This window comes from Cyprinus carpio, chromosome B3, assembly GCF_018340385.1.
Source record: "Cyprinus carpio isolate SPL01 chromosome B3, ASM1834038v1, whole genome shotgun sequence".
NCBI lineage: Eukaryota > Metazoa > Chordata > Actinopteri > Cypriniformes > Cyprinidae > Cyprinus > Cyprinus carpio.
The window spans coordinates 31,971,512-31,995,662 of record NC_056599.1 but is presented as its reverse complement, the minus strand read 5'-3'; the positions used below and the strand labels follow the sequence as shown (position 1 = coordinate 31,995,662).

Sequence of the window (24,151 nt, the reverse complement as noted above, 5' to 3'; positions counted from 1 at the left end):
GAAGAAACCTACCTGTAATTTACAGAACTGTGAAAAGTTTTAGGCACTTGTGTAAAAATGAGGGTAAAGTGAGGGTGCTTTCAAAAATAATGCCATAAATAGATTTTAAAATCAGTTAACTTCTATTTAACTAAATCAAATCAAACTTTTGCGTTTAAAGCAGCTTTTGTCCTAGGTCCACTTGCATATATTTTTTTATGCAGCATTGCAGGTAGGTTTCTGGCTGTTGTCAGATAAAAATCTCACTGGATTATTACAATTAATGGCAAAAGAAATGTTTGGAAATATAAACATTTCCTACTGACACACTACAGCAAAAGATAGAAATAACTGACTTAAAACCATTTTTAATACTAATGGCTTCACAGTAGTGTATATGCACAATTATTTACAATGCATAAACTAAGAGAGGTTTTAGATGTCAATATAATATAATATAATATAATATAATATAATATACTATAATATATAATATAATATAATATAATATAATATAAATATAATATAATTATAAATAATATAATAATATTCAAATTACTCTGATGACATGACAGATTTTTTTAAATAAAATTACCAGTCACACTTCATTTTAAGGTCTGATTCTAATTATTAACAAACCATTTTGCCTCAATAAACTCCTAGTTAATAAGGTAGTTGTTACGTTTAGGTATTGGGTAGGATTAGGGATATAGAATATGGTCATGCAGAATATGTGCTTTATAAGTACTAATAAACAATATGTTAATAGTAAGCATGCAAATAAGCAATTAGTTAATAGTGGTAATTGATCCCTATACTAAAGTGTTACCAAATTAACAATTTTATAAATAATCACTCTTTAATGCTACATACTGAGAAACATAATTAAGTTAGTGGCATTTCTCTGCACTGCATGTAGAGTGTGGTCACATGTCCAACAGTCCATAAAAGACATATGAATAGAATTAAAAAAGAACAATCCTTCTGTTTCCCTTTTCCACATTGACATATGTCTCAAATTGCTTTATCTAATTCATTATTGCAAAAATCTGGCATCTCAAAATAACAGCAACACCTGACCATCTGCAACCAGAATTATATCCAAGAGAAGAGCAATGAAACAGTTAGACAGTAACATTTTCTCATTCTCTTCAGTAATATGATAAAGACTCTATCCCTTAAGATGAACCCAGGTCTCCTTAATTATCCTTTGATAAAGTGCTCAAGCATGCAGGTCAGGAGTTTACTGTGCTCTGTGGCTGGCTGATAATGACAACTGCAGCTCCTGATTGGAAAAGGTTACCAAATAGGCTTCTGGGTATTTACCTTATCACTGGCAATAAATTATGTTGTTTTTTTATTTTCTGCAAGAATGCGTTACATTATGGAAGTACGGTGGCTGAGAGAGCTCAACACACTGCAACACATGCAAATAGAAAAAAACACCAGTAAATTAAGAAAACATCTTCATCAGATTGGCAACACGTGTGCAGTGTGTTTCTGTATTTGTTCGCGTTGTGAGTAGTCTTGCGCAAGTTATGCAAAAAATCACTGAAGCTGCAAAATGAATCTCTTCATTACGTATTTTCTGCATTTCTTTATGATGAGAGAATTCATGAGCGCTCAAAAATCAGACAATTAACGAGCGCGCACAAAACAAAAACTTAACCATACAACTCAACCAAACCTTGTCCATACAAGTTTGGAACAACATGAGGGTAAGTAAATGATGACAGAATGTTCTTTTTAGCTGAACTTTAATCATTATGAAGACCAAAAAACACGGTTACTTACGTTTCTGTCTTGTTTGACTGCCGTCTGCAGGGAACAGTGTTACTGAGGCAGGTGCCAGTAACAGGATCCACAGCTTCGACAATCACAAAAGGCCTTTCCTCCAGTGTGGCCACTGTCAAGTGACGGTTATCAGACACAGTCTCCAGGAAGGTCCCATAACGTGGCCAGACAGGATACCTCATCTGCAGGATCCCAGACTCATAATTCCCCACCTGTTAAAGAGAGAGAGAATTGAATGTGCTTAAAGCTTTTGGATTTATTCATGGGGTTTAAAAGAAATAACTTACACTCATAAAACAAAGGCAGAAATCCCCCCCCCAAAAAAAATCCTCTCTATTTTATGCATTCTTAGTATCCAAATGTTATTTATCATTTTTCTCTGTTTGCTGTGTTTACTCTTGGGTTGTTATGTATTCATTGTGTAGAATTAGAGGCTTTTGTTAATTTCCTCTTCACTGTGTTTAACACACATCATTGTTAGTCCTGTTAGAGCAAAGACAAGACCCATGAGAAAAGTGCCATATACAATATGAGAACTTCTATTTCAACCTAATCAAGGAAATGAAAGCAAGGCTGTATTTAAATGACTCCAAGCCGATGCAAATCTCAGAGTAAGCACTTTCTGCTGGTTATGCTTTATTAGTCTGGATGCAAGTAATCTTTGTGTGACAATTATATTCATTAGATTATATGGTGCTTAGAAATATAGACAAATTGTAATATATTGGCTAGCTCCTTTCATCAACATATAGACCACAGCTCAGGGAAAACTCAAAACCACTGAGTGAAACTAATTACTGTTTTTATTAAGCAAGAGACTGTCCACACTTAGTCATCTGGTGTGAAATCAGTCCCTGACTGGAATCCCACGTGTGGTTTCTTTTCTGACAAACAGTTATACCGTGTTAACTCATAAAATAACTCACATAAACAGTTAAGTATGTACAGTTCTTTGGGATTCTTTAGAAAATGATAGTCCTTATATCCAAACATAGATTTGGTCAAAAGTTACAGTATGCAATACTTAATTACAATAATAAGTTCTGCCTGCTTCAGTGAGCCACTTCACAACCATCTAAATACATGAAACGTAACAATGCCAGCATTGCTAATAATAGTTGCGCTGCTTATCATAACATTGGTTATCACACTGTAATATCAGAGTGCTGGTTATGACAGTGTGAATTATTATAGTGCTAGTAATCATAATGTTGTTTATACTGCTAGTTATCATAGCATATATCATCACAGTGCTAATTATAATAGTGTCAATTATCATTGTTCTGGCAATCATAGTGCTAGTAATCATACAATTATGATAATGTTAGTTATAGTGCTAGTAATTATAATGTTTTCATACTGCTAATTTTATCACAAAGCTAGTAAAGGTTATCTTATATCATAGTGCTGGTTATCATAGTGCTAACAATAACCATAAAGTTGTTTATACTGCTAGTTATCATAGTACTGATTATAATAGTACTAGTTATGATAGTGTCAGTTATCACATTGCTAACAATTATGCAGTATACACTTATATATAATATACTCTAAAATAACACAACAATATAAAACAACATAATAATTATCTAACTAATATTCAACATATCATATAGCAACCAACAAAAAAGTTGTTTATACTGTAAGTTTTCATACAGTGATAGTTATGTTATTGTCAATTATTATAGTGCTAGTAATCATAAAGTTGTTTATACTGCTAGTTATCATAACATCAACTGTCCTACAGTAATTATAATTTCAGTTATGCTGATAATCATACTTCTAATAATTATAATATTGTTTATACTGCTAGCTTTTATAGTACTGATTATAATAGTACTAGTTATGATAGTGTAAGTTATCATAGAAATTATAAAGGCATCTATACTCTTTATAGTACTTAGTTATTACAACATTAGTAATGATACTGTCTGTTGTCATAGTGATACTAATAACAATAAAGTTGCTATAAACCATCAAGTTATTTATGATAGTCTTGAATATCACAGTACTAGTTAAGACAGTGACAGTGTAACAGTTCTCTTATGCTGGTTTTCACAGTGCTAATTCACAGTCTATCTCACAAGGTTAATTTATACCGCTGGTTTATCATAGTATTCATTGATGATTTTACCACCAGTACTAGTTTAGGAAAGTCGGTATATCACAGTGCCTATATAAGAAGTTTTTAGGCATGCTAACATAGTACTGGTTTATAATAGTTATTGAGTGTCATTCCCAGTGCTAGTATAATAAAAGTTTTAGTGATGCTAACATAGTCCGGGTTATGAGAGTTATATCATTTTCCATTATCACAGTGCTATTAATAAAAAAAAAACCAGTTATTTAGGCTGCTATCTGTACTGGCTTTGATAGTTTAGTAGTGTCAGTGTATCACATGCCTAGTAATCTAATGTTATTGGCCACTGCGAACATAGTACTGGTTATGATAGTTATTACAGTTCAGTTATCACAGTGCTAGTAATAACAAAGTTATTTGGCTGCTATCTTAGGTACTGGTTATGATAGTTATGATTAGATGGTCAGTATCACGTGCTATGCAATCCAAAGTTAAAGATCAGGCTGCTATCTTAGTATGATTATATACACTATCGTCTTGTCACGTTTATCACAGTGCTATTCATCATTAAAGACTACGAGGCAGCTAACATAGTGCTGTTATGATATACTAGTAATCATGAGTTGGTCAGTTATCATGGAAAAGAGTCTAGAAATACACAGTTACTTGTTAAGACAGTGACAGTAACACAGTACTCCTTATGCTAGTTATCATAGTGCTAGTAATCACAAAGTAATAATACCGCTAGTTATCATAGGCTGCTAATTGATGAGTACTGGTTATGACTAGTTTAGATAGTGTCGGTTATCACCAGTGCTAGTCAATAATAAAGTTATTTAGGCTGGCTATCTTAGTACTGGTTATGATCGTTTATGATGTTTCCTTTATCACGAGTGCCAGTAATCATAAAGTTGTTTAGCTGCTAAAACTTGTACTGGTTATGATAGTATTGATAGTGTCAGTTTCCAGTGCTAGTAATAACAAAGTTATGTTAGCCACAGTGCTATAATCTTAGCACTGGTATGATAGTTTGATATCGTGTTTACTTATCACAGTGCTATAATGTCAATAAAGAAATTTAGGCTGCTAACGATAGTACTGGTTATGATAGTCATGAGTTGTGTCTACTTACACAGTGCAGTACTCATAGATGGCTGATAACATAGTACTGGTTATGATAGTTATGATAGTGTCAGTTATCACAGTGCTGAGTAATCATAGTTCTTTATGGCTGCTAACATAGTACAGTTGTGATAGTTTAGGATAGTGTAATTGATCACAGTGTATTGATTATAAAGTTTATTTTAGGCGCTAACATAGTACTGGTTAGATAGTGTATGAAATACGTTCTAATAATCTTCGGAGAATAATAAGTTATTATACCTGCTAACAGAGTATTATAGTTATGAGATTATGATAGTGTCAGTTGTACACAGTTCGAGTAATAAAAGTGGATTTAGGCTGCTAACATCGTACTGGTTATATGTTATGATAGTCGTCAGTTATCACAGTGCTAGTAATAAGAACGTTGATTTAAACTGCAGTTTATCATATATGATTCATACAGAGCTAATTATGAGAATCTTGGTTAGCACAGTGCTAGTAATATAAAGTTCTTTAGGCTGCTATCTTAGTACGGTTATGATAGGTTTGATATGTGCAGCTATCACAGTGCTAGTAATACAAAGTCTGATGTTTATTAGGCTGCTATCTTAGTACTGGTGCTATATGATAGTGTCAGTTATCACAGTTAGTATAACAAAGTATTTTGGTGCTACTGTACTGTTATGATAGTTATGATAGTGTCAGTTATCACAGTGCTAGTAATAACAAAGTTATTTAGGCTGCTATCTTAGTACTGGTTATGATAGTTATGATAGTGTCAGTTATCACAGTGCTAGTAATAACAAAGTTATTTAGGCTGCTAACATAGTACTGGTTATGATAGTTATGATAGTGTCAGTTATCACAGTGCTAGTAATAATAAAGTTATTTAGGCTGCTAACATAGTACTGGTTATGATAGTTATGATAATGTCGGTTATCACAGTGCTAGTAAATAATAAAGTTGTTTTAAACTGCTAGTTATCATATATTGATTCATACAGAGCTAATTATGATAATCTTGGTTAGCACAGTGCTAGTAATAATAAAGTTATTTAGGCTGCTATCTTAGTACTGGTTATGATAGTTATGATAGTGTCAGTTATCACAGTGCTAGTAATAACAAAGTTATTTAGGCTGCTATCTTAGTACTGGTTATGATAGTTATGATAGTGTCAGTTATCACAGTGCTAGTAATCATAAAGTTATTTAGGCTGCTAACATAGTACTGGTTATGATAGTTATGATAGTGTCAGGTATCACAGTGCTAGTAATCATAAAGTTATTTAGGCTGCTAACATAGTACTGGTTATGATAGTTATGATAGTGTCAGTTATCACAGTGCTAGTAATAATAAAGTTATTTAGGCTGCTAACATAGTACTGGTTATGATAGTTATGATAGTGTCAGTTATCACAGTGCTAGTAATAATAAAGTTGTTTAAACTGCTAGTTATCATATATTGATTCATACAGAGCTAATTATAATAATCTTGGTTAGCACAGTGCTAGTAATCATAAAGTTGTTTTTAATAGTGTTGATTATCAGTGCTACTATAGTTATGATAATGTCAATTATAATATTGGTGTTTATCATACTTTTGGAAATCAAAAAGTTGTGTATACTTAGTTTTCATACTGATTATCACAAAGCTTGTTATGATAATGTCAGTTATCATATTGCTGATGATCATACTTTTAATAATCATAAAGTTGTCTATAATGCTAATTATCATAGTACTGATTATACAGTAGGTTTGATGTCTGATTATCATACTTCTAATAACTGTAAGGTTGTTTATACTGCTAGTTATTATAGTACTGATTATGATAGTGACAGTAACCATAGTGCTAGTAAAATCATTTTACTGCTAGTTATTATAAGACTAATTTAGATAGTGTCAGTTATCATATAATCATAAAGTAATTTATACTGCTAGTTATCATATTATTGATGATAATAGTAATTATGATGGTCATCATACTTTTCCGAATTCCACAAAAACTGAAATGAATCAATACCCAAAACTGGATGTGCATCAGTCAGTGGACATGCAACGTATTTACTATAAAGACGGGAGCAATCCGTTTATCTTTGCTTTATAATATGTAATTTGCATATTCTCAATTCAACTACCAATTTTATTCTATCCTGCAGTAATTCTTTTGGAGACACAGTGGAGAAGGTCTTTGCAGTTTTACTCTGGATAACAGCACAGCGAAAGAAGCAAGGCCAAGCTCTGGTGTCTCCTCTTTAATGTTCTCCTCTCGCACCTGAGGGCACCTTAGCAGCTTCTGACAAAAACATGTCATTGGAAGATGACACTAGCCAAGTCATAAGGAAAGAGTTATAACCGGCCTTCAGCCTCACTGTGTTTAAAAAGGACAATGTGCTGCCAAATAAATTACCTGCACAGTAAATTACATCAGCAAAGCAAAGAGGCCTGGGATGGAAAAGCACTCTTTCAGCCCGGTGCTGAAATAGATGTGCAAAACAGCCGTAGATAAGAGTTGTATATCTCCCACCTGAGGCAAGGGACAATAGACTTTACCATGAGAGACAGATCGTCAACAAGAGCTGAAAGAGTCACGTGTACAACACAGAGAGACGATCTATTTCATTAAAAGAAGTTCATCATGCCTGCTGTCATCATGCAGCAAGACTCCTTGTGAATACGTGAGCAGGATAAAAGAGGCCTCATTCTTTGAAGAAAGTAAAAAATCTCACTCTTTGTTTATCAGGCTCAAAGACAGTAGATAACAAAGCTGGAGTGATTGCAACACAAAGGGAGAGATATCTGTTAAAGGAAGAGTTCACAGAAAAATGAAAACTCTGTCATCATTTACTCACCTTCATGTCATTCTGAACCTGTATGGGTTTCTTTCTTCCGTGGGACACAAAAGGAGAAAGACTAATGGCCAAACGCTTGCAATAGGAACCAAAGTTTTACAGCTTCCAAAAGGATGCGAAAACTTCATTAAATTATTTAAAGTAGTCCATACTACTTCTAATGTCTCCTAAAGGATAGCTTTGCATGAAAAATATAAGCCATCATATACTATTTCTATTTTGTCTATTTCTCACACAAAGCTACCATACACTACATACAGTACAAAAATAGTGCACAGATCATATGGACTACTTATTTGATACTTCATGATGGATTATTTTCTTGCTTGAAGCTTTAAAAAAGCATCAGTTTCCAGTAGAAAATCGCAAATGGCACACCTTTTCCTTTTCCTTTTGCGTTCCATAAGAAAAAGTCGGTCACACTTTAGTTTGGAGACCAATTCTCCTATGTTTGCCTCAATAAACTCATACTGTAATTTGCTGCTTATTAATAGTAAGGTAGTTTTTAGGTTTAGGTATGGGGTGGATTAAGGGATATACAATATGGTCATGCAGAATAGGACATTAATATGTGCTTTATAAGTAATAATAAAAAGCCAATACGCTAGTAATATGCATGCCAATAAGCAAATTGTTACAAGTGAGAATTGGTCCTTAAAATAAAGTGTTACCATAAAGTCAAATGGCTTTGGAATGGCATGAAGTTGAGTAAATAATGATTTTTTGGGGTGAACTGTCCTAGGCAGCAGTGAGATTAAATAATAAAAAAAGGTAATTAGTTTTTATCTCACAATTCTGAATTTTTTTCCTCACAATTGCAAGTTTGCATCTTGTAGTTCTGACAGTTTTTTTTTTTTCTTTTTTTTTTTTTTTTCAGAATTGCAAAATATGATCTCGTAACTCTGACTTTTTTCTTGCAATTGCAAGTTTATATCTCACAATACTGAGAACTGATTCAGAATTGTCAGATATGAACCAACAACTGTGATGGGAAAAAAGTCATAAAAAGATATTTACTTTATAACTAGAAATTGTGAGCTTACTATATATAAAATAATGCAGAGAAAAATTCTGAATTGTGAGATTAAAAATTGCAATTACCTTTTTTATTTTTTAATAAGTGGCAGAAATGGGCTTCCATACTTCTGAGACTTGATATAAAGTTGATATTTAATCTAAGTCCACTAAAGTCTCCTGAGTTATGAAAGAGCAGGCCAACATCTTATTTGGAGCTTTGTTCCATTTTTTATGGCTTTCTCTCTCAGTGGTGATCCAGACCAGCATTGCATCACTCTCAGTTCCTGATATAACTACACTCCACCTGGAGGGGAAAAAAGCGTGGCCTCTGCCAGGAAGCTTTGGGCAAGATTCCACACCCAATATGAACTGAGTCCAACCTGAAGAAAATATCAATAGTGAGTAATTGCTTAAAGACTGCTGGATGCAGTTTTTTGAGGCCCTGAACCAAAACAAACAGTCTTTTTTGGGCACCTTTCCCACTGGCCGTGTAAACAGTTTTGAAAGTACTCACTGAAATATTTTTTGTGCACATTTCCATAAATGAATTGAATTCAATTTGTATCGCCTGCTATCACTGATGTGTGAAGACGAACCGAACCGTGTGGATGTGCAATCATTCATGGTGACCACTATAAAAACAGAGCATCTGAGAATGGTTTGCTCATAAAAGCAGACAGTGCACGGACGATGTAATCTAACTCTGGTAAAAACATAAATATTTAATAGGACGTTTCCAATTTCCATTCTCTGAACATAAAAAGTGAAAGTTGATGCGTTTCAAACTAATAACGCTAAGGTGTATGTGCTATTTATCTATGGCATTTTGACTCACAACTAGCCTGAAGGCAAAGAAACCTGCAGAGTTGCATTAAAATTGATGACGCCATTGGAGATGCAACCTTTTGAATCAAATATGGTAGAAGAACATGAAATGTTTTACAGTTTTATGGGTTAAAACATCCGTACCTTATCCCACTGTCTCCCGCGGTCCAGAGTGATTATGATCATGGAAGGGTTGACCAGATATCCATCACTGTTGAAGGAAAAGTCAGTGTTCTCCCAGGACACATTCAGCATATGCCTGTGAAAACAGTCAGACAGATGTTTTCTCAACAATGTTCGGCAATCTCCATATTTAATTTATATCACGTCATATCAATTAGGACTCAAGGATATGAGTATAAAAAGAATGAAAGCATGATATGTCAGGTTTTATTTTCATACTGTACTTATTGTTGGTGGTCATTAAGCAGCACACTAGTAACCACCTAAAACACCCTGACAACTGCATAACAACACAGAACAAGCATCCAACAAAACAGTAGCAACCAAAACCCCCCAACATAAACTATAAAGAAGAGTAATAAAAAATAAAATATACTTAAAAAAAAGGATCAGCATAATTTAAAAAAAGGAGAATGGTGTAATTTGAATCCAAAAAGTAAGTCTGATTACCTCTTTGCAAACTACTAGTTGGTCGAATTTTAACATAGCGGCTATATATGTTTATGCAACCGGCCCCAGAACACCCTAGCAACATAGCTCAGTCTATTCAGACTCTGTTTTGTGGTGTATCTGTCTCACAGTGTTACTGCTTTCATATTGAGTTTTTCACAGATTTTTTTTAGTTTTTGGTCTCTCTGGGTTTCACAACATCCTGGTAATTATTGTTGGGCTTTAAAAAAAAACCCTCTGCAAACCTGTCCTGCTGAAACAAATTCCCACAGCTACGGAAAATGCCAAAACCATGCCAACACTTCCACTTCAGCCTCCCAGAGGACCCTCCACTGGAACCATATACATCAAGCTGCTTCCAAACACAGAGACAGACCTGCATCAGCTGAAACCATCACATAACCCACCATCAAAACTGAAGTGCACCTCTCACTAGCACTATCACTACAATCACTGCAGAACAAGTTTTGTGCCAAACTGTAATGTTTAGGTTGTGGGTTTGAAAAATCCTTATATAACTTGTTGATTTTTCTATACATCTGGGGGTGTACTTTTAATTTGTGCTAATAAGCAAACACCTGGGCAAATGGCTAAAATCCATTTCTAAAGATTGTGAACTGTATAATTCACCAGCTCACTTCTTGTTCCTCTGTTTGTTCTCCAGACAGATTTTGTGGTTTGCGTTATGTTTTCTCTGTCTCAGTGGAATTTGGATTGACAATTTTAGCTTTGAACCTTTTTCATAAACTGTGAATGGAACTTCTGAATTCTCCCCATTAGAGACATCAAAAGTGCAATTTCTCTTCATAATGCAAACCAAAAACCTCATATCATTTTTACACATAGGCACTGGCATTATTATTGTAATTGATCAGCTCAAGTTTACCAGCGCCTCAGATCAAGTGGAATACATCATCAGAATAAACTCAATTAGCGCTTTGAAAGCCTGATACACTTTTGATACTGAAGATTGCATCATGCCTAATGTTATTGAAAACATTTGCTCTTATGCTCAAAGCATTAATAAATCAGATAATTGCAGCAACATGATTCATCATGCAGCATAATTCGGTCTCGCTGTGGGTGGGATATTGGACAGCCTCATCTCATCTATACACCTCACACACACACACACATATTCAGTGTCCCAGTGGAGGTGATGAAAGCCCCTGAGTATTATGGGCACGTTTGAGTGTCATCTGTGTGAAAAGCCAGTATAATCTGATAATCTGCTGTAATCTCATTAACAGGTAAAATGACTTAATCGCAAGAGCATTAAAATTAGACTTAATTAAAAACGACCCATCAATAACGAGGGTGACTCTTCTGGATCGAAATCATTTCAGTGGCATTTTATCTTTATGCCTCAAAACTGAATGATTAATGAGAAAATAAATCCCCTCAAAGGCAAGATTATATTGTCAAAAAGTCATTCTACTAGGGGAATGTTAATGTGTTCAGCTCTGTTCCAAAACCTAGCGAGCTGCTTCGATGTCTACAAGGGCAGCAGCTTTCCAAGAAAGTATGCTAACCGTCATGAAGCCTCACACGCTTTGAGGGAGAATCTACAACTCATAATAGATTTTATACTCTGCTGAAAATTTTTTAAAACAAACAAACAAACAAAAAAAAAACAGCTAAAATCAACCTGGTTGGCAGGTTTTAGCTGGTTTAAGATAGACAATGCTGTTTTAAGACAGCTAAGCTGGTCTCCCATCCTGGCCAAGGTGTTCTCCTGGTTTTAAATAGTTAGACCAGCCTGACATGCTGAAGATGCCAAAACCCCTCTAAATTCAGCCTGCTAAACCACAAATGACCAGGCTGGAAGACCAGATAAAACCAGCCAACCAGTTTATACTGGGTAGAGTTTGGCCGTGTGTCATGTATCCTTTCATGTAAAGGATTTAGAGTGCTCTAAATGGGAAGCAACTTAAATAGTGCTTTGAGAAAGAATCGAGTCACAATTGACCCTTTGCAAAAACTCAGCAGTAGAGATTCGTTTGGAGCCAGAGTCTGCGCAGTAGAGATTCATTTGAAACCAGAGTCTGCGCAGTAGAGATTCATTTGGAGTCAGAGTCTGCGCAGTAGAGATTCGTTTGGAGTCAGAGTCTGCGCAGTAGAGATTCGTTTGGAGCCAGAGTCTGCGCAGTAGAGATTCATTTGAAACCAGAGTCTGTGCAGTAGAGATTCGTTTGGAGTCAGAGTCTCCGCGGTAGAGATTCGTTTGGAGCCAGAGTCTGCGCAGTAGAGATTCGTTTGAAACCAGAGTCTGCGCAGTAGAGATTCATTTGAAACAGAACCAGAGTCTGTGCAGTAGAGATTCGTTTGAAACCAGAGTCTGCAGCGTTTGAAAACCAGAGTCTGCGCAGTAGAGATTCGTTTGGAGCCAGAGTCTGCGCAGTAGAGATTCGTTTGAAACCAGAGTCTGTGCAGTAGAGATTCGTTTGAAACCAGAGTCTGCGCAGTAGAGATTCGTTTGAAACCAGAGTCTCCGCGGTAGAGATTCGTTTGGAGCCAGAGTTTAGAGATTCATTTGGAGCCGCAGTAGAGATTCATTTGGAGCAGCCAAAATCCTCCCAATAAAAAATCCTTTTGGAGCCAGAGTCCTGCGCAGTAGAGATTCATTTGGAGCCAGAGTGCAGTAGAGATCTTTGGAGCCAGAGTAGAGATTCGTTTGAGACCAGAGTCTGCGCAGTCTGAGTCTCCGCGGTAGAGATTCGTTTGGAGCCAGAGTCTGCGCAGTAGAGATTCATTTGAAACCAGAGTCTGTGCAGTAGAGATTCGTTTGGAGTCAGACTCTCCGCGGTAGAGATTCGTTTGGAGCTGCGCAGTGAGTCTGCGCAGAGATGTAGAGATAGTTTGAAACCAGAGTCTCGCGGTTTCGTTTGGAGCCAGAGTCTGCGCAGTAGAGATTTCGTTTGCCGTGGCTGCGCAGTAGAGATTCGTTTGGAGCCAGAGTCTGCGCAGTAGAGATTCGTTTGGAGCCTGAGTCTGCGCGGTAGTGTCGTGAGGTGGGGCCGTGGTATCAAACTCCCGCCAAACTCACACAGACTCAATCAACCATTACAACATGCCTTGTTTTTATAGTATCAAATTACTATCAATCTTATCACAAAAACGAACAATTGAACATATATCAGTGAGATAAAAACTACCTTAAATTATCAAAACCGAAATTTACATGGAGAGGGCAGGGTTTATGACCTGTAGTGCAGCCAGCCAACAGGGGGCGATCAAAGAGCCCACAGCTTCACTTTTCAGGACGTGTGAGGCACACCCGGCTTGAAATGAGGCAATACAGCGATCTGTCATGACACATTAAAGAGCCACAAAACAGTATTTATTGTTTGTATTTCTTAAAAAATGACAAAATTTTAAAAGCTGAGACATCGTTTCATACCAGAAGTAGCCTGCTCTGTATTGCCTGTTGTGTGTTTCAGTCTCCTCTTTGCTCTGCAATGTATTTTTCACTACGTGAGAACATGTGTAGTGTGAGAATGGCATGGCTTGTCGGAGATAGCAACAGTAACTAAGGAGGGTGGGTTTTTGCGTTCAATTGATTTAATAGAATCTGGAATTAGCATGTTGCTAATCTAATGTGCAAAACCTAGCAAGTTGCCTCACTGCCTACAAAGACAGCTTCTTTCTGGGATGGTATGCTACTTGTCATGATTTTTTCTCAAATAGTGCTTTGACGGAGAGTCACAACTGATTTTGTGTTAAGCATTAGCATGTTACTAAGCTAACGTGCATTACTCTAAGCACAAAATTACATTGTGCTCTTAAATATTAGGTAAAAGGGTTTTAATTAAACATAAGCTGGTTTTAGCTCAGTCTTGCAGCCTGGCCAAGCTAGTTAGCTGTGGTTTACCTGAGAGGCTAGTTCATCTCCCAGCCTGACCTGTTGAAAAGTGTCCAAAACCTCTCTAAAACTTGCCGACAGATCAACCTGAACAGGCTGGGAGACCAGCTAACACCAGCAAACCAGCTTAAGTTGATGGGTTTTTTTTTTTTCAGCAGGGACTGGACTATTTATAATTCTCAGTATTGAATTACACATATGTTTGTTTATAATCAAAAGTTCTCTCATCTCATCCACAATTTTGCATTTATTTTCCCATTGACCATGTTGTAATGGCATTATGGGATTGCTTTCTCCACAAATAATTTAAAAACCAAAATAACTAACTTTAAAATATTCAAACATAAACATACACAAAACATGAACCTAAATTACTACATTTATGTAATTTTTGTCACTACAAAACATGGCTTCCTAAATACAGTAGTTTCAAGTAAATCACGTGTATTGTTTCAATTAAACATTTTAACTGGAAAATAAAACAAAAATATTTACACCAAATATGATTTTTGCAGTATTTGAATGTTTATGGAAAGAGTTGTGTAAAGATTCTACGAAAATTATTTTTATGTGTTGCACAAACAAAAATGACAGTATACAAGATGAGAATTAGATGAGAAAGTGTAAACTCTTATTTTGATAATGATATAAAAACCACTTGTGGTATTTTACAGCCATGCACACACCTTAACAGATCTCCCACATGCTTTATAACCCAGTGACCATGGGCTGCACCAAACACAGAGCACCTCTCTCTGCCTCGGCTGCTCAAACTCTGGCCCCCTTTGGATGATTAAAACATTTTCTGTTGAAATAGGATTTGTTGTTCTCCCTGGCACAGATGGCACCAGATTGCTCTTTTGGGCAGCCCTGGCAAGAAAGGGCACATCACACGTTATATCTTCGCTCTGATCCCTGTATCTAAATCCGGATGGCACAGACTGGCCAATGTGCTGCAAAGTGAGCACCCTGGTTTTTGGCCCTGCCACAGAAAAATGCTGGCAGAAGTTCAAACTTTCCTGTCACTTTATATCCATTCACCTTAATTTTGCTTAGGTGATCCTGTTGGGTCAGGTTAATCCAAAGGTTCTTGGGAGTTTTCTTGTAACATTATCGTAGATTTCATAACATAGCACATTTGTACATGTGGATTTCCCTAATATCCTCCATCTGTTGTACAAAATCTCTCATACCATGGCTGTATCCAAATTGTGTCCAAACTATATACAGTAGTAAGAGGTATTAGGATTAGTGCATCCCAAATCAAAGTCCATTCGAATTTAATTTCATTTCTGATGGACTTTAAGTACTATTTAAGACTTTAAATATTATTACTTAATTTGTGCCACAACCTCTTGCACTACGGAAAAGGACTTTGTTATGATAAAGACAAAGCTCCAACAGTTGTTTTTAATAGGGATGCACAATATATCTTTACCATATTAATTATCTGGCGATATTAAATATTTTTAATTTATTGGCATCCATTATTTGTCAATGTATCCTTTTTTTTACCTTTAGATAACCTTAGCCATATTCAAAGCTCACATAAAAGCTAATATTTAAAAACACTTACAATTTAATAACACTGTTAAAATTTAAACTTTAGCAAGTATACAAATATCCATTCTGTATATTATATTGATTCTTATATTCATATATATATATATATATATGTGTGTGTGTGTGTGTGTGTGTGTGTGTGTGTGTGTGTATGATTAATGATTATTAAATGAAACACTATTTATACTTGAATAATTTTATTAGATATTATTATTATTATATTCAGACAAAACAATTAATTGTAGTTTTTTGTGCTTTTATTTATGATTAAAATATTATTAAGTATATGTATGTGTGTGTGTGTGTGTGTGTGTGTGTGTGTGTGTGTGTGTGTATATATATATATATATAGATATATATATATATATATACTTGAATAATTGTTACACTCCTTTGGACTTTTGTTGTGTTTTTATTCCTCATGTGTTCTGTGACCCAGTTTTCCCTCATGTTTGATTGTGTCATTTAGTTCAGGTGTGTCCTGAAGGTTAATTATCCTCATTTGCTCCACTATATTAGTTGTGTTCTGTTCTCTGTTTGTCATCTGGTCTACTGTGTGCATCCTGTCTGTCCGTACTGTATTTACCCTCTTGTGGATTATTAAAGACTATTTTGCATTCATCTTCATCTTCTTTGTGCGTTTATCTCACCCTAGTGTGACAGAAGACCGGACCTAGAAGTGAAAGTAACACAGCGTGTTTCCCTGCGCCTTCACTTCCCCTCTCCCCCCCCGAACTCCCCTCTTCCTCCGTACACTCTCCGCTGCCTCGGGACTCCATTCCATCGGCTTACTACACCTTGTCCCTCCGTCCCTGCAGCCTCCACCATCCCACTCCCCATCCTCCCCCACTCCCTCACTCCTCATCTATCCCCCTCCCCTTCATCCTCCTAAATCCACCTTGGCACTCCGGATCTTCCCCGTCGCCCTGTCTCTTCGGCTCTCCATCTCCACTTCAGGCTTCTAAACCACCTGCTCTGCCGCGGTTGGTCGGCCCCTGGAGCCGTCAGCCCTTCCTCCACCATGGCTCCTCCGTCCATCGGCTCCACCGTGCGTCACCTTCATGGCGGCGTCCTGGGTCCCACCTGGTTCCTCCTGCTCTCCTGTCTTCTCCTTGGCTCCTCCCTCCGTCTGATCTGTCCTGGTCCCTTCTGCCTCCAAAATGGCTCCTCCCTCCGTCTGATCAATCCTGGCTCCTCCTGTTTCCTCCCTAGCTCCTCCCTCCATCATCTCCACCCTGGACTCTGTTTGTCGTCCAACTCCCTGGTGTCCATCCTCCGCCCAAACCTCCTCCAGTATTTGTCTGCCTGCCTTCCTGCCAGCCCTTTGACATCCCCTGTCACCATCGCGCCTTCGATAAGGGGGTCAAACTGTTACACCCCTTTGGACTTTTGTTGTGTTTTTATTCCTCATGTGTTCTGTGACCCAGTTTTCCCTCATGTTTGATTGTGTCATTTAGTTCAGGTGTGTCCTGAAGGTTAATTATCCTCATTTGCTCCACTATATTAGTTGTGTTCTGTTCTCTGTTTGTCGTTTGGTCTACTACATCCCTATGTGTGCATCCTGTCTGTCCATCCTGTATTTACCCTCTTGTGGATTATTAAAGACTATTTTGCATTCATCTTCATCTTCTTTGTGCATTTATCTCAACGTAGTGTGACAATAATATTATAATATATATAAATTATTAGCATAAAATAGTTAAACTGAAATACAATGTTATTATAATATTACTATCATATAATTATTTTTAATTATTGATTATTCATACATTCATAATTTTATGTATAAACCTTAGGGTTAAAGGGAAAGTTCATCCAAAAAAATTAACATTTTGTCATAATTTACTCTCCCTCATGTTGTTCCAAACTTGTATGCATTTATTTCTTCTGCAGCACATAAAAGAAGATATTTTAAATAATGTTGGTAACTCAACAATGTATGGGCAAAAAAATAAATAAAAATAATAATAATAAAATACACTGCAACTGAAGATTCTTCAGAATATCTTCTTTCACATTTCACAGAACAAAGAAAGTCAAGAAGGTTTGGAACAGCATGAGATTGAGTTCATGATGACAGAATTTTATTTTTTGGGTGAACTCACTATAAGAGTAATATCTCCACCACTAAATAATAGCTGTGAGAACCCACCTGTAGAGAGTGTCATTGGTGGATGGCCGCTCCGGACTCTGACAGTCCATGTGTCCGTCAGGAATATACCCTCTCTGTTTGCGGAAGCTTTCCACTCCTTTCACCACGATGGCTACACCATCCCTGACCCTGTTTCTCAAGCTCATCTTCCAGCGATCGGTGATAATGCTGATCAATCCAACGGGGAAGCTGTCTGGAGGAGGCATATTGGGGTTTCCCACTGCAAGGCTGGGGATAAACCAGATATACCCCGGACCCACCAAACCCACTTCCCTAGCCATGGTGAAGAGGTACTGGGCCTCGTCGTGCGAGCAGTACACCACCAGCACCTGCGCGTCGATCTGCTGAAGTAACCGGCGGGCACGGAGGTCGTTCAAGCCGTCAGCCAACATGTCAAAGGTCAAGATGTCCTGCAACTCCCAGAGGAAGTAAGACGTATCGATAAAGGTGCGGATGTAGTCCACATAGGTGTCATAGCCCGGGTACAGGCTGGTCACCACCACAAAACTGTCCCAGTTGTACTCCTCCATCATCTTGAACATCCCACTGATCTGCTGCTCGATGGAAGAGCCCAGCTGAAGGAAGGTAGAACCGTCACCCTGTGAGAAAGACAGCAAATGAGAGCTTGACGTCATTTCTCCATATTGCTTCTTGCTGTTAACACCATAAACATTAATTGTGTGTAATTTACATTTACATTTATGCATTTAGCAGACGCTTTTATAAAAAGACACACACAGCAATCATAACAAACATATAAATATATACCTTTACCTAACAATTTAAATATGATTGCATTAAAATATATCATTTTTCGTGTGTATGTGCTTGCAAAAGCTATATACTGTATGTGTGTACAAATTTTAATGTTAACTATTATGTTTTATTATAATAATCGTTACTTTATAATAAATTATTATAATTTATGAAATATGAAAACTTTATATTTTATTCTACTATAATATCCAATAATTATTTTATTATTAATGTTATACATTTATATTAAGTATAGTAACATATTACTATAGCATATTAAGTACTTAATAGTAATATTATATTGAATATAATTTTATATGAATACAAATAATATATAATAATATAAATAATAGTCATCATCAACTGAATAAACAGCCTAATTGATGCATTAATATAGAATATAGGTGTTTTACATATAGAATGTTCAAAATAAAATGTTTTTATTAATTATTATATAGTAATAATATTATTATATATAATATTATTAAAATTATATATTAATATTGTATGTTATAATATATTAATAATTAATAATTAATTATTTAGTTTATAAAATATCAAAGGTTTTATAATTATATGTAATACTCCTCCTACTACTACTAATATGAATAATAATAAGTATTGTTGTTGCTATTATTATTGTCATTAATGTTATTATTATAAATGTATATTAAATATTTAAATATAATAACTATTATTTATTACTATAGCATACAAATTAAATATGAATATATTTTATAGTATTTATTCATAGTATCACTGTCATTATCATCTAAATAAATAACAACATTACTTATAATTATTATAAATTATAACTACATATAAATGATAAATTATTATATTATGCAAAACATATTTTATATTATATATAATTATATGTACTATTACTTCTACTACTTATTATATTATTAATAATATTATTTTACATGTTGTCGTTGTTGTTATTATTAACTTTAAATATTTAAATATAATAACTATTACGTATTACTAAAGCATGCTAACTACTAAATATTAATATTATATTTACTATAATTTTATATTAATATAATAATAAAAAAACACCACAACATCTATCAAAAAAACACAATTAAAATGATAATCAATCACGTGTGCAAAATACATTATATAACATGCTTAATCTATAACAAACAAATCAAAAACATCAAAATACAGGTCATCCAATTTAATTATAGAACAATAACCATTTGTTTTAGAAATGTTCTTTAATTGTGCTTAATGTGGCACAAATAAAGCACGCTCTGCAAATGAGGTTACAATAAAATCATTATATGGCAATTAAAAAGTCATTGCTTATAGCCCATAATCACATTCTTCAATATTATTCAGGTGAAATGTGTTTTGACTTTGCAATTGCATATTTAATCATCCATGCATAACAATTTTATCCTTTTAAAACATAATCTCAGTTCCCCCAAGATTGGTTTAACCCAAATTTACAGTTCCCATGGACCCTGAGAGAATTATAAGGTAAAATGACAAGCATTTGAAGAACATAAAGGCAACTATATTGCAGTCCACCGATCACATTTACTTCTATCATCTAAGAAACATCTATAGTCAAAGATCTGACTGCCTGGACATGATATTTGGTTCTAAAAGGTTTATTCACAAGAGAAAGATTGCAAACATCTCAGATAAACAGCAGATCTTAGGTGTATTTAGTGTGCATAAACAACATTTATCATTTTGGAAAGAGTATATGGGGACTGAATCTAAACTTGACCGAGTTTTTATCTAGTAGATGAAGGCCAACTGCTAGCAGAAGAGGATTTCATATTGAACCGCTTCCTGAGAGAGACTTTCAGCATTACACAGTGATGTCCTTCAGACAAAAGCATTGGGAAAGTAGGGTAAGCCTGTTCATTAGGCTGGGAACGGGAGACGTTCCCGTTTATTCCACCTGTTCGCTGACCCCTTTAACTGCTCTAAAAATCACAATGCTTGAATGCTTGTGTCATTGAACGACCATTGCATTTAAAAAAAGTACAAGGTGTGACACCAAAAATTGGTTAGAGCAATATAATGGGTTAGGTATTTATAATCTGGTCCCATTACAAACTATAGAGGTCCCAACCTCAATATTTTTCATATAAGAATCTGTGTTAAACCACTGCATCCTTCAATTTTTTAAATGTTGACCTTGAATAATGAAGACTTTTAAATCACCTTCATTAAGCTTCTTATCAGCAGTGTCTCATTTCAAAGATAAGAAACAATCTGTCAGTAGATTGTTTAATGCTATTGATTCTGACAGATTTATATCTGACACATATATATATATATATATATATATATATATATATATATATATATATATATATAAATGTATTTAAAAAGCTTCCAAAACTAATTATTTGTATCTTGTTTGAATTAAGTTGCCTGATTATTGTAGGTATGATACCATGACATTCGGTCATGTATCAAGAACCAGCTGTGTGAGAAAAAAAAAATGTAAAGAAAACATTTAAAAATGTAAATAAAAATCTGCCTTTTAAATAAAAAAAATAAATAAAATTGGTTTAGAAAAAATTAACTCAAAAATTTCTAGTAAATGTAACAATTGAAGACTGAAATAGTATTTTCTTATAAAATGTATTCAAATAACCTTAATAACCTAATTATTTTATAATCTTCTTATTTTTTCTACTTCTCTGTCTGTATTTCAGTTTTATTAATGCATTGTTTCTACATGTTCTATTTGGTCTTATTCTTGTGAAGCGTTTTGAGATTCTACTTTTAAAGGCCAACCAGCACTATAGAAAAATAAAGTTTATTAATATGATTATTAATAATATTTTACAATGTATATTGCTATTGTAATTTGCTAAACATGTACTTTATGGAAAGTTGACAGTGTACAGAATTCAGCACAACTGTTTTCAAAATCATAATAAATGCAAATCAGCATATTAGAGTGATTTCTGAAGGATCATGTGACACTGGAGTAACAATGCTGAAAATTCAGCCTTGCATCGCAGGAATAAATTACATTTAAAAACATTCAAATAGAAAACAGTTATTTTTACTTGTAATAATATTTCATAATACTGCTGTTTTTATATATTTTTGCAGCTGATCCACACAAGAAGTGTTTTGAACACTCATGCACGTTGGTGCTGGATGCTGTAATAGGTGTGCTCAGATCATTTTATGCTCAAAAACATAAATGCTAATTTACCCTTCACCAAAAGACTATTTACCAAATGAGAAAAAAACATAATGTGCCAAATCACTCTTATGTGAAACACCTCTGAATGGAGAACAGACTGTAGCCTATTGCATAATGATAATAATGCATTGCCAGTGGAGATTATGTCAGGCTTATTTCATCTTAAAAGTAATCTTTCTGTCTCTCTGCTCTCATGCAGCGTAATTGGCTAAGAGTGTGAGCATGCATTTTTTTTTGTTGAAAATACTTTCTCCTCCCCTTTTTGCTGACATCACGAGCTGCATCTAAATGCAAAGCTTTGGAAAGGATGACCACCCTCAAAGATTACAGACGCTGCAGAGAAACACTGATCAATTCACCAACAGATCCTGCATCATATTAATGTGTTAACACTTTGTGCATGTCGTTACCCAACAAACATTAAATGTTATGTCGTCCACATTATCTGTAAACATGCCAGTGTCTGTCTCTACAGGAAGAACACTAATTCTACATGCTATGGGGGTAACTCAGCACAGACGTCACGAGGATTGCTGAGATGAGGTTTGCTGTTGTGTTTCTGAAACTTCAGACTTACAATTTCCATCTGTTGGATTACAAAAGGGGCAAAAAATAGACTTGCACTGAAGGAGGTACCTAAGCCATATCTATGGACCGGAATACTAAAGAGACATTGAACAGCCACATAAAACACATAATAATGAGCTACAGCCATGTTAGCAACTACACAGCAATGTAGATATCTCCGCTTATTACTCAACTATAGGTGTCCTGGTCCAGTCGAATGAGAAATATAAAAGCTTAGCCGCTTATGTGCATTTTATCTCCAAAGGAAACTTCTTTCTGTGTGTCTCTCCATGTGTGTGATAGATAGAGAGTCTACTGTGTCCACTGTGGCTCTGCACACAGCCAGATAAAGCAAATCTCTCACTCGGTGTCTCCGAGGAGCTTCTAGGCAAAGCAAATATCAGTGAAACTCAGTGAACCAATATAACTTATGAACAAATCATAAAGGTATATTGGCAAAGGAGGTGTTCATTTGCTATTCTATTTCCTTATGCCTGAAAACAGTTAACGGCGTCTGCCGGATCTCCTGGTGTCTGAGAGCAGCACGAGCCCCACATTGATCTGTGATTGACTGCTGAGAGGAAACACACAACGATTTCATTCTCAGTGTACGCTTGAAGTATGAGCGCACGCTTCGTACAAGATTAGATTCTGTACACGGCTCGAAAGATCAACACAGCCGACATAAATGAGTTTTTGTTGACTACATTGGCTTCTGGTTGTTGTGTAGGATCAAAGGCATGACCATTAATGGCTAAAGATTTTTGCCTTTGTTTTTAAAGGTAAAAGATGACCGAAATAGCCATATGATCATGTTTGGCTCAGTAAGAAAGATGCAGAATAATGTATACATTTTTTAAAAAAAAAAATAATGGTTTTTATTGGCATTGATTGAACCTTTGACTCTCCATTGTACAAAATAATCTTTATAGTGAAAAAAGTTTCTTTGGATTTTTTAAATGTTCTTCACATTAAGAAAGAAAGAACTCTGAAAGGTTCTTTGGGGAAGCAAAAATAGTTCTTCTATGGCATCGCTGTGAAAACTCCCATTTGTAACCTTTATTTTTAAGAGTGTTGCACAAAACTCTCAGAACAAAGTTGGTTTCCAGACTAATATCCTTCCGTGTCTTATTCCTGGAGTAGACGTCTAATAAACAGGAAATGGAAGAAGGTGAAAGAACTCGTCTGACTTGCCTGGAATGATGCCTATCAGTTAATCAATACCAGAGTCTTTGTTTTTTTTTTGTTGTTTTTTTAAAAGCCCTTAGGGAAAGTGGTAAATTTTAATTTATCTGTGCCTAAGCTGGCCACACTGTTTTAGTGCAGTATTTAGATTACTGTGGTTACATACGCCAGCTCATTTCTGTTAATCAACTACTGATTAAAGGAAATGTGTCTTAAAGTAATTGTGACCTTGTCCTGCAGTTTTGAGTGCTTTCAGTCTAGCCATTGGTTTTGTTTGATTAGATCCTGAGTTTTATGGTTTTAAATGAGATTATTTTGTGTTAGTGGACAGCCTGCCACTTATTCATTACAGACTACTAAATATGACCCAAACTTCTGTAACAAATGAATGCAAACTACATTCTTTCAAAAACATTCTAAAAAATCAAAAGAACCATCAAATTACAACTATTTTCAGTATAAGATCCATAAACATACAGACACACACACAAAAACCTTTGGAAACTGGAAATGAACCATCAAATTACAACTATTTTCAGTATGAGAAACCTATCTATCTATCTATCTATCTATCTATTATCTATCATAAAGAACA

At 35.2% G+C, this 24,151-nt stretch overlaps 1 protein-coding gene across 1 annotated transcript in view; it reads right to left on the bottom strand.

Annotated features, from left to right (window-relative positions):
- LOC109105387 (glutamate receptor ionotropic, NMDA 2C-like) overlaps positions 1-24,151 on the bottom strand; it is a 47,279-nt gene that overhangs the window by 20,102 nt on the left and 3,026 nt on the right. Inside the window, exons 2-4 of the mRNA XM_042720812.1 lie at positions 17,859-18,457; positions 9,793-9,907; positions 1,774-1,985 (exon numbers count right to left, since the gene is read on the bottom strand). Of these exons, the coding sequence (XP_042576746.1) occupies positions 1,774-1,985; positions 9,793-9,907; positions 17,859-18,457 (926 nt within the window). The remainder of the gene's footprint in view (positions 1-1,773; positions 1,986-9,792; positions 9,908-17,858; positions 18,458-24,151) is intronic.